Raw genomic sequence first — 16032 nt, 5'->3', positions numbered from 1 at the left:
CAAGATTATCACTGAGAGCAGAATTTACAGAATATGTCATTAATAATTACAAAAGACCTTGGTCATCATATTAGTTGTTTTGCAGCATCACAAAGTATAATCTTATGAGAATAAAGGAGAATTATAAAAATTTCTATCCATCTTTCACAGAGTGAGAAAGGATTGAGATGTGTATGTTGTACACACATTCCCATACATAGCAATATGTGTTAGTGATGACAGGATAGCAATGGGGGTACAAGCAGCATGAAAAGCTGTAATCTACCCAACAGACATGATGCATCATTCCAAGAAAGATCAAACTTTTATACCTCTCATTCAATTCATCCTGCTGTCCACTCTCTGAAGAAAATGTTAATTATATTTTATAAAATATTAATGCAACAATATGGGAAAATATCAATAAAGGTTAATAATAACAGGAGATTACACCTAGTATAGCATTTGTATGAATCAGTGTTCATCATAGTTTCTCTTAAAAACAAACTAAGGCATAAATGATTGCGAATCAAACCAGTAGTATTAATTAATTTATTGTTTACTGGATTGTAAAATCCAATTTCTGTGACTAAGGGCACTTTGCAAGAAAAGGGAGATGCTTTTAAATATGATTCAAATTAACAAAAGACGATCCAAAATGCATGCTCCTGATTGGTTGAAAATCAAGTTGTCTTTGATTTTGGAGTAGCATTCAAATGCATCCTTTTGTGCAAATGGGTCTTATGTAGAAAATACTTTTCCTATTAATTTGTGATGATCGCAGCATTGAGAACACTATTCATTTAAATGCAAACAAGGTGTTCTTATCTAACAACTCTCACAATACCATGAGCATGGTAAAAGACTACTTTCGAATATCATTTACCCATTATTCTTTTAATTTCCTCAATAAAATCTACACAATGGTGTGCTCATTTCTAGCAATAATTTGCTCTAAGAAAATGCATCTTTATTTATTCATTTTTTTTTGTCTTTAGACAAAAAGAATCAGTAAACATTAATATCAATGTGTATTGCAAATGTAATCCACACATATACAAATTCCTTGGGAATAAACGGTTGAAAAATAATGGGTGGATCAAATGGGCTCTGGCATAATGAGAGTTGTGTATAACAAGTGTAATGTGTCTTTTATCAAAATCAATCAGTGAAATACTGTAACATTATGTATTTCATGATTGAAATCTATCATATACCTCCTTGGTGAGACAGTCTCTGATGGTTCTGTAAAACCAAAAATTGTACAAAGTTATAAAATAACAAATATAATGAAAATATTCCTGATACTATTAATGGTACAATTAAAATCATTTGCAAGAAATACTAATTAAACACACACCAAAATATATGTTGCCTCTCATCAAAATCTACAACCATTAAACATCTATCATACTTCTTATAATGTTGTTTCATTCACATCTTAATACAACCATATACAATTTGTATCCTAATCAATTCATATTCAACTTAATATTCAAAAATAACATTTCTCTCCGAAGGCTAAGCATTATCAACATTAAGACATTTATAAATGATATAATACAATGGAGGTGACAAATTTGAAAGCAAAGCTTTAGCAAGTGCACTGTAATTATATCAACCTACAGGGTGAACTTGGATGTTTAAAACATAGGAAATAGAATCTCACAATAAGGGCACACATGCACAAGGATTGTGAAATGTTCAATTGTTCATCCCTGAATGAGGGTTGGAAGATAACATGGTCATAGTATAAAAATCAAATAGCACTGGGATAGGGAAATGAATAACATACCATCAACCTCAGGTGATTGCACGTCTCTGTAGTCATTGTGCTCTTTCTTCAGCTAAAAACAAATCATATAAAACAAATAGGGAGCATTGGTCTTATGAAGAAGAGATTACACAGTACACAAATGAACGTAATCTCAAGGCATTCATTGGATGTATTGTATTCATATAATTGGAGCAATTCACAAAAGAACTCATGCTTCTGACTAAAAACATTATGATTTGAATAAAACCCCACTGAATAAGAATCAATCACAATTCAAAGGGAAAACTTTTTTTTAATGTTTAGGCAGATCAATAAAACCATTTTCAGTTTTACAAAATAGTTAGAAGGATGGAAGAAGGAGTTGCAGTTTACAGAGATTACAACAGTGAGAACAAATCTAAGAGAGATGTCTATTTGACATTGCCATCTTACCTTGAGGTATGTACTTGGTACCAGACCTTTATTACCCTCTTCATCTTCAGCCATCCACCAACCATCCTCTCTGATCATAAACAAACAAAGCAAACATTCAGAGTGACAGCTAAACATAAAACATAGAGCTGATGTTTCACAAAATTCAAACAAGCGACGATTTCGTCATGAGCGGACGTGTTCACTGAGGAGCTCTTAACGGCCGACAAGATCGTGAATTTTGTTCGAAATACCGTGCATGTTTGGTGTATAAACTGTTTCAAATCCATGCCTTTGCCTATTTGAACTATCACCACCAATCGACCAATCTGTTGCTCGTCGACTTGCTTTTTTTGTTAATTATTTATATGAGTTACTATATTGGATATAATACCACTACCCCGCGATGACGACTCGTAGTTCGAAGCTACAAGCCGAAGAACTCTCGAATAGTATCAAAGAGGAACTGAACAAAGCCCTGGGGAGTGATACTTTCATGAGAAAATTGGTGAGTGAACTTAAAACAACTTTGATTAATGAGATTACACCCTTGATCACTGAGAAAGTTACAGATAGTCTATGTGAGTACATTGAATTTGAAACGGAGGCAAGAGACACTCGCATCATTGCCTTGGAATCAAAGATACAATCGTTGTTAGACCAACATGATGAGTCTGAACAGTACTCGCGCAGAAATTGTCTGATTTTCAACGGATTAAAGGAGAAAGAGAACGAAAACACTGATGAAACCATCGTCAAACTCTGTGCAGATAAGCTTAATGTTGTGCTAGAATCAAGTGAAATAGATAGAAGCCATAGATTGGGTCAGAGTAAAGAAAACAGAGAGGGGAATAATTGTGAAGTTCACAAACTATCATGTACGAGACAAAATCTACAAAAATTTGAGAAAATTGCGTAATCTACAGGATGAGGCAATCTATATTCATGACAGTCTCACAAGGAAACGAACTGATCTGTTCTGGAAGGTGAAAACCCATTACAAGGACTGTACGGAGGCGATATGGACCCAAGATGGCCGCATACTTGCCATATCCAAGCACACGAAAAAGCGAGTCACCATTACAAAGGAAAGCGACTTGCAGAAATTGAGAAAACCTTGAATTCTTCACCATTGATTTGATGTTTCTTATAAGAAAGACCCAATCTTGTCCATTGAATTCCTTATTCTCAATTAATCTCATAAGAAAGACCAAGTTTTGTGTATTAACCCTAAGCTGAGCCGTACAGAACTGCTCTATTATGGAATCATGCCCCTCCTCTTGTGTTCGAGGAAAGCATTTCAATTGGCCCGAAGTACGCCAATGAATATTGGAGCCACTCCCTGTCAAGACGTAATCCTTTTATTGACAGCTCAACTACTGATGCATGTCTCAATGAAGAGGGAAAGCTCGACCTTTCGCTGATGAAGCAAACAACAATAGAGACTTCCAACCTTTTGTCGCAGCTCTCTATTTATTTTTAAGCAGGATTAGCGCTTGAACTGAAAGCCAGGACTCCTATATTGTTCACACGGTTTATTCATCCAGCGTGCATTGCAAAATAATTAGACACAGTCTGTATTTTTCCCTGTTACCTCACTGACTTTAAATTTCTGGAATTTTCGAACTTATTATTTTTTTTCTTGGATAAATCCCCCCATAGTCATCTACTCATCTTATATGTGACTGTATCATAGGCTACCCTAAATGGAGTTCAGTATCTACAAATAAAGCGATTGCCGATGATTCAGATTGCCGATATTATCAGTGCTGTTAACTTAATGGAGACAACTTTCATCAAGTAGTGCCTAGATTGACATTACTACAAGGCAAAATACTAGATGGAAATATCCTTTATAAAATACAAACTTCTAGTTTCCTTACCTAACATTGAGGATAGTAAGAATAGCACCTCTCTTAAAGTTAAGATCATCATCCTCTTCACCATCAAAATCACAAACAGCTTCAAATAAATCCATCTGCAATTAAAAAAACAACATAAATATTGATCATTACATTTACACCATCAGTGTTTGTTTATATTACTGTCTCAACCTCAGGGAATAATCTTTCAGAATATTTGCCAGAGATGTGACTGCAATCCTCAAGACATCTTTGAACCACTTACATGTAGATCCATCCACTACAAGCTCAGTATAATATATTAACCTATAGAATTAGAATTGGTTGATTGATTTATCACATTTATTTCAATAGGATACACATTTACAGTAGATAAATGATATTTCATGTTTGAAATGTAATCGTGAGTGAAATGGATATCCGAATACATGTATTGACGAACTTGATTCCAGAGGTGGATCCAGCCAGATTACACACAACATTTTGGACAGGCCCAGAATAGTACACAACAACACGGCCTGCAAGATGGTCTTCTATCTAACTCAGGCTAGATTTGCCACCACTTAATTTGTACAGCTGAGCATCAAAATATTGACTTAATTTATCATACAGAAATGAATTTAAAAAAAGAAAGAATGGGATTTTTATCATCAGACTCACCCCTTCATCAGGAGGTTTGAAACTCTCCTCTTCAGATTCTTCATCAAATAATTCTTCTTCCTCTTCTTCATCATCATCTAGTTCTTCTTCCTCCTCTTCCTCCTCCTCATCTTCTTCTTCTTCAACTTCTTCACTATCTTCTTCCTCTTCACTTTCAACTTTTTTAGGTTTCTTGCCCTTCACCACCACTTCTTCCTCTTCTGATTCTTCCCTGTAGGGGGAAAGCATCAACTTAAAATAACATTTGATTAACTTAAAAATATCCCTAATTCCTGCAGCCAGTTGATAGATATTTGGTTATGGAAATATTTGAATGATATAGACACACCTTCATAGATAAGGACTTAGTCAATTGTGATAGTCATCTAATAAGGTCAACACATACTTCAAAAGGTAAGTCATTATCAAAGTACAAGAGAGAAATTTTATGAGAAACAAAGAAGAGATGGTTTCTGTTTCTCCTTTCCAAGATTCCTTTACAATCGGTATGGTGTTCATTATTAAACTCAATGGGTCAAATGCTTGCATAAATTCAAAGCTGTATCTAATGGAGTACAGAAAAGTGCAAATTCCATTGCATTTACACATTTTACCAAGTTCAGCTGTCTAAACATCCTCAAAATTAAAGTACATGAAATGGGAATTACGTGAATAATTTTGTGATCATAGTGGAGTTCTGAACTGAGTCTTCAATAATCTAATAGGTCATATGCTCGATGTCAGATACTGATAGAATATTTAGTGTATCTATTTATTTCAAAGTACAGATAAATTTGCCTCTATCTCGTAGGACCCCAGAAATCTGTAAGACTTATTAAAAACTTGACTAAAAAGACGTATAACAATTTTTGACTAAGGCGAACATCAAAAACGTATCTTGTGACTTTTAATCTTATTTATAAACACAACTTTGATAAGAATACACTTATAGTCTCAAACTTCCATTCATTGGACTGAATTATCTTATCCTCATTAAGTAAAAACACTTTATAAGGAGACTTACTCTTCTTCCTCCTCCTCCTCCTCCTCTTCCTCATCTTCATACTCATCTTCTTCTTCACCCTCCTCTTCATATTCCTCTTCTTCTTCCTCTTCCTGTACTCTTACTTGCTTTTTGTCTTCTGTTTAAAAACAAATAATAAAATAACACATTTTATGCAAAGTATAAATTCAAACCGTTAATAAAAGCTCAATATTTTCTAGTTTTGCTTAGACAAATTAATTCAAATTAGTGGATTGCAGTACTGATATACTATTTTTGTAGATGATAATTTGATATAATGTCAAGGAATGCACTCATTGTATCTTGGGTTTACAAAGTAAATATTGAAATTTAAAAGTTACATACTATGCACTTAAGTAAAAAAGATAAATAATCTACACTTTTCACTGCACTACAAGTTTAAAACAAATATTTTCAAATTTTGCATTCCTTTAATAATATAGTGGAAGATCTACTGCCAAGGAAAGCTCCTTATATAACTTTATGTTAAAAATATGAAGAAAAAATAATCTGAGCTGTTCTGACTTATATTTGTGCATATTCACAAATAATTATTTCTATGTGGATGAGTATGATTAGGTAAAATCAAGTTTATTTCATATCATTTAGATGATTCCTTGCATCTTTGTGATTAATTGTTAGGTACCACATTATAAACATTTCCAAATTGCTTTTGGAAATGATAAATATAAGTCAAGTTCAATTCCAGCCTGCAAAATGAGATGTAATAATTAAATGAATTGTACTACAAACCTTTCTTCTTTATCTTATTATCCTTTTCATTATCCTTCTTGATTTGCCTGTAATATTGATAGAAGAATCAAATAATTACATCATGTACTGCTTATTCAGGTGTAAGGATTTCATCAAAACATTATCATTAAAAATTAGGTTTTGGACAAGGATGAATGACACTTCACATCCTTTTTGAAAACTTTACACTTAATTGACATTAATATTTTAAATACCAAGTGATAGTTGTAAGAGTTAAAATATTATATACCGGTACTTAAACAATTTTCTACCAGAGTATACTGATTCAATGCAATTTAAGATTTAAAGTTCACTTGCTTTAATTAATCATGATTTCATTTTTCAATGAAATCATAATATTGATTACTGAAGATATAAAAAGTATATGCAGATACAAAATGAATTGGTATAAATATTTGTTTGTGCTTTGTAATGAATGATTTATGTTATAGACATACCATCACAAGAAAATGTCCTAGATCGGTAAGCAGAGTAAATGTGGAAATCATTGCCTAGCATAAGCACTTTTTTAATGAATTTATATCCAATGAATAAAAATAAATAATTACTAATCTAAACAGAAAATCTATTTGCCTGCTGTATATATATCAAGAAAGCAGACTAATAATAAGCATTAAAATAAATAAGTAATAAATTAATAGGATATAAGACTATTGAACAAGCAAAAGAATCTTTCCGTATATGTAAAAGTTGCTAAATGACAAATAATTAACAAATTATCCAGAATATTCTAAAATATGTTAAAATTCATCAAACTTAATAAAATCAGGTTAAAATGAAAAAAAAAACAATTAGGAATGTGAAAAACCTTCAAAAGCATCAGACTCACACAGACAAGAAATGATATATTAAAACTACAGTATTAAGTGTGCTTTATGAAAATTGTTATCAATGATTTTGAGTAAAATATTTTTGTGTCCCATTTTATTTGTTTTTTTGCTCCTCCTTCGCTTGTGCGCCATCAGCATCTCTAACAAGATTAATTTAACTTTTTCCTTTTCCAGGCAACCTGGACTTGTTCTGTAAACATCCCTTTTCACTTTGTAATTGTATATTCTCTTCTCTTGTAAATTGATTGTAAACTGTTTTTGTTAAAATGCCGAATAAAATAATAATAATAATAATATCATGGCACCTTGTGAATTGCATTTATTATTATTATTATAAGAAATGACTTGTAACTTCTGATCAGAATCTACAAATTAGTGTGATAGAAATGTATAACATCCAAACAGATCTTTCTACTCAGGTAACTACTGATACTGGTCCCTGGAAACATTATCAGAATACAGATACCAGCTGTATAATGCTAAATAATTGAAGTTAACGATCAGAGTAGATACAAATTAAATATCAATCCAAATCATCAATACATTAACAAAAAACACAGAAAAGAAAATTCAACACCAATAATAGTGAAAAATAAAAAGAGAGAAAGACAGAAGTTAATATCACAGACTATGAAGGACTAGTGAATCATCAAACAATGCCTCTATAGGTAACAAACATTTGAAACAGATTCAAGAAAGCAACATGTCTGCCAAGAAAAAAAAGAAAATCATTACATAAATTATTCAAATGCCTGAAAGAACATTATAAAGGGAAAATGGAATTCAAATGAACAGCAATTGAAACACTGACTGAAAGCAAGAAAATGTTGTGATTGGAAAAGATTTAGTAATACAATCATATTGCAAAAAAAATGAAATCACTTATTCTAATTTACGCAGTATATAATGACTTTTAAGCTTGTTTTTTATTTTTCAACATATCATCCTATGCAAGGCAATATGAAATGAAATGAATAATAATTTAAATTCCAACCTCATGTCAACTTCTCTAACTTCCATTTTGCTGAAACTTAAAAGACAAGTGACAAACAAATGTATAAATTAATGTTGACAAGTTGCAACTTATATTGCTCAGCTTAATACAAGTATTTGGAATAGAAATTGAATAATCTATCCCCTCTCCCAAAATAAAGATTAAAAATAAATCAATAGATGATAATGACAAAAATACTTTCCCCATTTTGTTATACAGTTGTATCACCTGCTAAAAGAACATGAATACATGTAAGCAAAGGACCAACTGCTTTATATCAACACAATATCCAAGGGACATGGTAGTAAGGATTAATTCCTTACCAAAGGACACCAGCACATCAACTTGGTTTCAAAAGAAGCTCAATAACTAACCATACTACAGCTGAAATATTGAATCTCCATATGCCAAAATATTTTCTTTAAAAAAACAACTGTAAAGGATGATTTTATTGTGCATCAGTTTTGAAACCCCTTCCATAAAGAAATGACACATTTTCTTTTCAGTGGGATTTACAATTTACGAAAGATTTTCTTGGGGGAAGAAGATGTTTGAGTCTATGATGAAAATACTGTGAAAAGATAAGTTATCATCACAAAATATGTTTGCAATACATGAACACATTGTTATTTGGAAACCCTTATGCTTCTGACATCAGGGAGTTGTGAAATAATAGTAAAGTGCATCCAACACCATTTACATAAATTAGTTGGGTTAAAACACAGCACACACAATTGAAACAGATACCTCCACTAAAATTTAATTAGATATATATTGACAAGGAAACAAAATAGGTGCAATAAGTAGATTAATGGAAACATCATACATGTAGAAAATTATGCTTAAAAGAAATACAACCTCTGAAAGGTATTTAATCAAGCATTTGCATTGCTTTCAAACAGGTGTATTTATAAGCACAATATCGACTGCTATAATTATACAGCTATCAATTGTTGTAATAATAATGTTAAAACAATTGTTATGATTATAATTTCATGTAATCATCATGTCAACAAAAATATACATGTCAACTTCATGTATTTCAGTTAAAAAATAATAGAGGCAATAAATAATGTGTGAATTGATTCTGCACTCATTAGTATTAATTATCCAGAAGACCTTTCTATGTCTTGTATGCATATGTTGCACAGCAAAAATGATTGCAATAAAAAATTACTAACAATACTTTCAGGTTGGTGCAATTTTAGAAAATGAAAATGTATGCAAATGTTTGATCATCTTGTTACAACCGGACAGTGGTTTGTATTAAATGTGATGGAAGAGTTGAATATATGTTAGAAGAAATAGGCAACATCAAGATTTTGATTCACCATCACCGTAAAACAGCACATCAACTACATTGAAAACATGAATAACCTTTGAGGTGACTTGTCTTTGCGGAATAAGCTCCATCCTTTCTTCTTGTCCTGTGTAGGCTCAACTTTCTTTTGTTTGACTTGTTCATCCTCCTCCTCTTCCTCTTCCTCTCCTTCCTCCTCAAGATCTTCAAGTCCCTCTTCTTCCTCCTCTTCATCTTCTTCCTCCTCCTCCTCCATGTCCTCTTCTGATCTTTCTCCTTCTTCACTATCCATTCCATCCACCACATCTTCATCATCGTCACCATCGCCATCATCATCACTTCCATCTTCGACAATTTCTTGCTTAGACGTATCTGTTTTTGGTTTCTTTGAGTCTCGACTGAATAATTTAGCTCCAAAGCCTCTTTTAGTAGGTGAGTCAGGTCGTTTATCCTCATCTTTTTCCTTTTTAGCATCACCATCTTCCCCTTTTTTGCTCTTTGCTGATTTTGCAGCTATTTCCTTTTCTTTCTTCTTTCTTTTCTCTTCCTGTTCTTTTTCCTTCTGCTCTTTCTTTTCCTTTTCTTTTCTTTCCTTTTCTAATTTCTCCTTTTCTTTTTTCTCCTTCTTTTCTTGTTCTTTACGTTCTCTTTCCTTTTCCTTTTCTTTTTCCTTTTCTGACTTTTCTTTTCCCTTTTTTTCTTTGTCTTTCTTGTCTTTTTTATCTTTATCTTTTTTGTCTTTGTCTTTCTTGTCTTTTTTGTCTTTCTCTGGATCATCATCACCTTTATCAGTCTTGGAACGTCGGAATACACTTAATCGTTTTAACTTTGTCTTCTTTGCATCATCTTCTTTTTCGTCATCTTCATCATTTTCCTCCTCTGGATTGCTAGTTTCCATCTTGCTTTCTTCTTCTCCTTCACCATCATTTTCCTCATCTTCTTCGTCATTGTCATCATCATCATCATCGTCATCATCGCTATCATTGTCAGCCCATCCAGTTGATGGCTTGTTTCCCTGTCTTTCACTAGCTTCGTCTTTACCTTTCATATTGCTACATCAGAAAACATCAATTTTGACGTTTATTTGTTGTGTATTATTCATGGGAGAAAAGAACTAGAAGAAATTAGAAGGGAATTAAAAGGTTAACGCTAAAATGCTAAATGCAAATGAACTTTCATAAACAGGGTAACGCATACCGGGTCACAAAAATTTATTACTTTACATCTGCTGGAATAGAGGACTTCCTATATTTTGTCATTGTATGTACAGGCTGACTTGTACACCCTTAAACTCAAAAATTTCCAACAAACATCATGTAGCAAGCAAAACATAAAAGCCTAAAAGTCTAAAGGAAAATTATTTGAGCCCACAAGAAAAACTAACATCAACAGTAATAACCACCATAAACCATATGAACAAATGTCACTATTTTATACTGATTTCAAATAATTTATTTTCAAATTATAAAACACATGTTCTTATAATCTATGGGAAGGCTTCCTTTCTAAATCAATCAAAATGATTGATTTATACTTTCATTTTAGAATGTGAAAGTCCTTGCCCCTTTATTTATCAATGTTTAAAGATATTCAAGTATATTTAACAAATATTTCCAAAATCATCCTATCACCAACTTAAAAAATAAACCTTAAGATAACCTTACACCTCCAGTAAAAATTCACCAGAAATCACTTTTATGATTCTTGTGTTGCTTTCATGTGCAGTAAGACAAACCTTGGTCATGTTGGAAATGAAAAAGTATTCAAAATAAATCTGCTGCAAGTTTTTCAGCTTCTAGTGATACAGCATATCGAAACAAGCTGCATTATATGTTACATTAATACAATCAATAACATTTCACAATATGCCATACACATTTTACAAATCTGAAATAATTTACCTAGTTTTTTTTCTTTCATTTTTTCACCAATGCATGTATCCTACATTTGAAGGATTTAAACCAGTTTTATTAGGTCAGCTTTGTATTACTAATCTGATATTCTCATTACATCTATCATTTAATATACATGTATAAAAAAAAAACTTTCATGGCCTCATTTCAATATGTTAGATTTGAACTTGTTTGTTGATTATTCATAACAAATATTGATTACATTTTAAAAACTACAAACACATCACTTACTTGAAATAAGATTGCTCCACTTCATCAGGCTCCAGTTTATTACCTATTTTCCCCAACCTCACCTAATATCAAATACAAACATACACATCATCCAAACAGATGATCAGGTAAGATTACAGTTCTTCTTAATAATCTGCCAACAATTAAGTGATATACTGTAACTCTTCTTTAGAGTTATCTGTAGCAGAATTGAATATTAAACAAAATAGAGCTCTACACATTTATTCATTCGTTCAAAATATTTTTAAAATCTAAGTTTGACTACAATATAAATTGTATTGTATTGCTTCATGGAAGATGAGAGTCATATCTTAAGTTTAATAGAGAACATGAGAAAACAAGTGCATCAATTTATAACATTGATTTCATTCAGAATCAAGCTCACTGAGCAGAAGTCACTTGATAATTGTTTCATGATGAATAAATATTTAAATATATCTCACCTCAAGTGCATGCATACGGTCCGACTCATCACATCTAACCTCATCAAAATTGGGTATAACTGTTGGCTCTTTACCCTTCAGAAATAAAAAATACACAGTAATAAATAGTAATAATAATGATTATGATGGTGAATATAGTGATGAAGATAAATAATCATTAATAAACAATGATAATGAAGAAAATAATAGGTCTAACCATAATGCGACCTTTAAATAACAATCATAATGTCTTTCATGTCATGTACCCTACATTTCAGACATTTTCTGTTCATTATCACCATCTTCATTAATTAAAGTATTTGTAATAGTCATATAGTGTCAGTAGAGGTAGATCTATTTTTAGGGGAAAGGGGGGGGGCATGGGCCACAGTGGGACACTCTGCATCAAAAAGATTATAATCTAGTCTTATGATGAAGCCCTGAATGATTGATTTTTAAATTAATGCTTTGGGGTTTTGTACAAAAATATAAACAAACTACATGTAAAACTTATGAGTTGAAAACATTATTTTATTGGTTTTTAGTTTTTACAAACTCTTTTTTCATTCTCGATGATGTATGTACATGTATACAGATAGATGTTATGAGATAGAATGTGCCCATCTTTACGTAAGGTACCCCATTCTTACACAAATTCTTGTATCTCCTTTCAAGCTTACCTTGGATAAATTTGAAAGCTTTTTTTCAAGTGCTTTGCATTTTTTCCTCAAGGTTCCACATCTGCGTAAAAAAAAACAAGGGTGAGAATTTATAGAACATCAATTGTCATTCCTGAACAGAATATGCTACACTCACTTTTTTGACAAAAAATTACTGACTGTATGCCTGACAATGAAGACCAATAGAAAATCATATTAACCCCCCCCCCCCTTTAAAACTAAAGGGCCCAATGTTTTACAAATATGAATGATACTATGATTTTAATCAAAACGTGCAAGTGATAGAGCTCTATGATGAAATACAGGCATAACACACAACTGTATGTTAGGCCAAACACTATTGAATTTTATTCATTTATTTTGACAATGACCTAACTATTTTGGACAATCCACATGTAGACCTACCGTTCAAATAATTTCTTCATTCTGGAAGTTCTGTCCTTAAGAGTTGAATCATCCAAAACTAATGCACATTCTTCCATGTACGCATCAATCTATACAAATATAAACACACATAAAAGGAATTCATAGAAAAAAATGTTAACCATGAAAAAGAATTGGTTATATCATTGAATATATACCCAGCAATCCTAAAATAGGAATGAAGCCTATTTAACAAAATATATAGAGTAATAACATGCATGCAAAAGCTGACCTTCCTGGACCTAGTGGGGGTTTCACAAAGTTGTTCGTAAGTTAAGGGTGACTTAAGATGACTGACTGGTGAACCTTTCCTATGCGCTAAATAATCACCAACGAACATTTGATGTTGAATATCATTCACCACAAGAAAGGATCACCAGTCGTTCTTAAAGTCACTCTTAAAGGTCAAGTCCACCTCAGAAAAATGTTGATTTGAATCAATAGAGAAAAATCAGGCAAGCATAATGCTGAAAATTTCATCAAAATCGGATGTAAAATAAGAAAGTTATGACATTTTAAAGTTTCGCTTATTTTTCACAAAATAGTTATATGAACGAGTCAGTTACATGCAAATGAGAGAGACGATGATGTCGCTCACTCACTATTTCTTTTGTTTTTTATTGTTTGAATTATACAATATTTCAAGTTTTACAGGTTTGACAATGAGGACAAACTGAACTGAACTTGACTGAACCATAAAATGTTAAACAATGGTAATTCCACATGTTCAGGGAGAAATAAAACTTTGTTTCACAGGACAATGGGGAGAAAATTATAATATTTTGTATTTCATATAATAAAAAACAAAAGAAATAGTGAGTGAGTGATGTCATCAGTTCCCTCATTTGCATACCAACTAAGATGTGCATATAACTGTTTTGTGAAATGAAGCGAAACTTTAAAATGTCATAACTTTCTTAGTTTAAATCCGATTTTGATGAAATTTTATCGTTATGCTTGTTGGATTTTTCTCTTTTTATTCAAGTCAAGTGTTTGTTTGGGTGGACTTGTCCTTTAACTTACCAACAGCTTTATCAGTATAGGCAGAGGTCCAAAAATTGGGATTGTCCCAGAAAAAAAAGGATATCCTCATAAACCAAGACGAATCATGTCTTGATAAATTGAGATTGTCCTTGTTTATAGGGACAGTTTTTTTTTCCCCCTGCGGGACATAGATGGCAATTACCAAGATATAGCGTGGGAGTGCTAAAAATAGATTCAGTGAATTAAAATAGACTTCATCACATTTCAACCATGGGAAGCATCCTAGAAAACACATTAGGCATTTAAAAAACATTTTTTTTTTACATTCATAGAATCATAGCATCCCACACTCATTCTATGAACAAGGTTATGATACAACCTTGTTCTCTGTTACTACTCCCTGTGTGGTGAAATAAGGTTGGCAATGTTTGGCATATTTTCTCTTTTTCTTTGGGACAAATGCTTGATTTTTTTACACTGGGCAGTTTCAAGCAAAAGTGGACATTTTCCAAAAATTTATATTGGCCCTATTTCAAATCTGGATCAAATCTTTCTATCAAAACTCATATGGAATTTCATAAATATACAAAAGGGGAACATAAATAGCTACAATTTTTTTCTTACGCATCTCCTTATAGGAGAATCCAAACCATACAAGAACTTCTATACATGGGACTTCATATATTGTTTTTTACTTAATTTCAATTAAAAAAAAAATTATGCTTGTTTTGTAAAATTTTCTTTTGGATAATCTAAAGGTCATCATCTTACATCGTATCAAACAAACATTTAAAATTATAAGTTCATTTTGCGTTGCCCGTGAGTGGATATTTCTGATGTCACTCCGTAACTGGGTATGGGTTTACGTTTTAAGTCGTAATTAATGAAATAATACACAAATTTTTTAATGTAATGTGCACAGCATATTAAAGCTAGAACATAGAATCCAATCAATAAATCAAAATTATGACAGCAATTGAAAATTCTAGAAGTTTGAGCAATATGTTTTCTCCTCAAATATACATGTCCATTTTTGCGTCACTCCGTAACCGTGGAACTGCCCCACTGTCAGTTTCCATTACAGCTATTCATCATATAACTTGGCTCACAAGTAAATTTGATTCTTTAAATTATTTTTTCTTAATTAAAAATATAGATTGAAAAATGACAATTGTCTTGCCATATTACTATCCACTAATAGAGGGCGTACACGATACACAAAAATATGCCCAAAATTCAAGTTTTTGAGCGCTCTGGTGATTACAAAAATTACTCCCAAGTTAGGGGAGACCGGGGTTAGTTGGAACATTTTTGACAAAAATGGCTGTAAAATCCAAATAGATTTTATTTGAGAAACATCAATATATCAGCTTGATTGATTGATTGATTGATAAAAAATTAACGACACTATCAACACATGCATATCATATAAGTGTCAGACAGTTAATCTGGAAAGGTTACTATAATACAGTACAAATTACCCTAATGCAACTTTACAAAGGAACAGGATTATAAATTAGTAATTATCAGTAATAAATTAATACGTTAACTACTTCCCCGGGATAACTTCCCTACTCTTTACGAAAAGAGGAGTAGGTTTTTTAACGTGCAAATGGTGTGACTCTCCTTTACACGGGACCGACGGCTTAGAGTCTCCTCCGAAAGACTAGACAATTGGAATAAAATACCTCGCCCAAGGGTATACCTGTTGTGATTGGGATTCGAACAGTTTCCCACCTAAAATCTAATAAAAAGATTGATCTCCTTTAGGAAATTTACAATACATAAT

General features: G+C 32.1%; 1 protein-coding gene across 7 annotated transcripts in view; it reads right to left on the bottom strand.

The window, feature by feature from the left end:
- Positions 1-16032, bottom strand: part of LOC129265078 (nephrocystin-1-like) — a 35587-nt gene that overhangs the window by 18371 nt on the left and 1184 nt on the right. For 2 of the 7 annotated variants that reach the window (XM_064101783.1, XM_064101785.1), the window contains exons 2-13: positions 13242-13330; positions 12837-12897; positions 12178-12252; positions 11735-11796; positions 9668-10642; positions 6446-6492; positions 5693-5810; positions 4690-4900; positions 4051-4145; positions 2189-2258; positions 1775-1826; positions 1197-1224 (exon numbers count right to left, since the gene is read on the bottom strand). In XM_064101783.1, the coding sequence (XP_063957853.1) occupies positions 1197-1224; positions 1775-1826; positions 2189-2258; positions 4051-4145; positions 4690-4900; positions 5693-5810; positions 6446-6492; positions 9668-10642; positions 11735-11796; positions 12178-12252; positions 12837-12897; positions 13242-13318 (1871 nt within the window). In that variant the 5' untranslated portion in view covers positions 13319-13330. Of the gene's footprint in view, positions 1-311; positions 343-1196; positions 1225-1774; positions 1827-2188; positions 2259-4050; positions 4146-4689; positions 4901-5692; positions 5811-6445; positions 6493-9667; positions 10643-11734; positions 11797-12177; positions 12253-12836; positions 12898-13241; positions 13331-16032 lie in introns of all 7 variants that reach the window. The other 5 variants (XM_064101782.1, XM_064101784.1, XM_064101786.1 and 2 more) reach the window with 3 other exon arrangements.

The sequence above is a fragment of the Lytechinus pictus genome, chromosome 7, assembly GCF_037042905.1.
Source record: "Lytechinus pictus isolate F3 Inbred chromosome 7, Lp3.0, whole genome shotgun sequence".
Taxonomy (NCBI): Eukaryota; Metazoa; Echinodermata; class Echinoidea; order Temnopleuroida; family Toxopneustidae; genus Lytechinus; species Lytechinus pictus.
The sequence above is the reverse complement of the archived record's forward strand: the minus strand, read 5'-3'. Positions and strand labels throughout refer to the sequence as shown.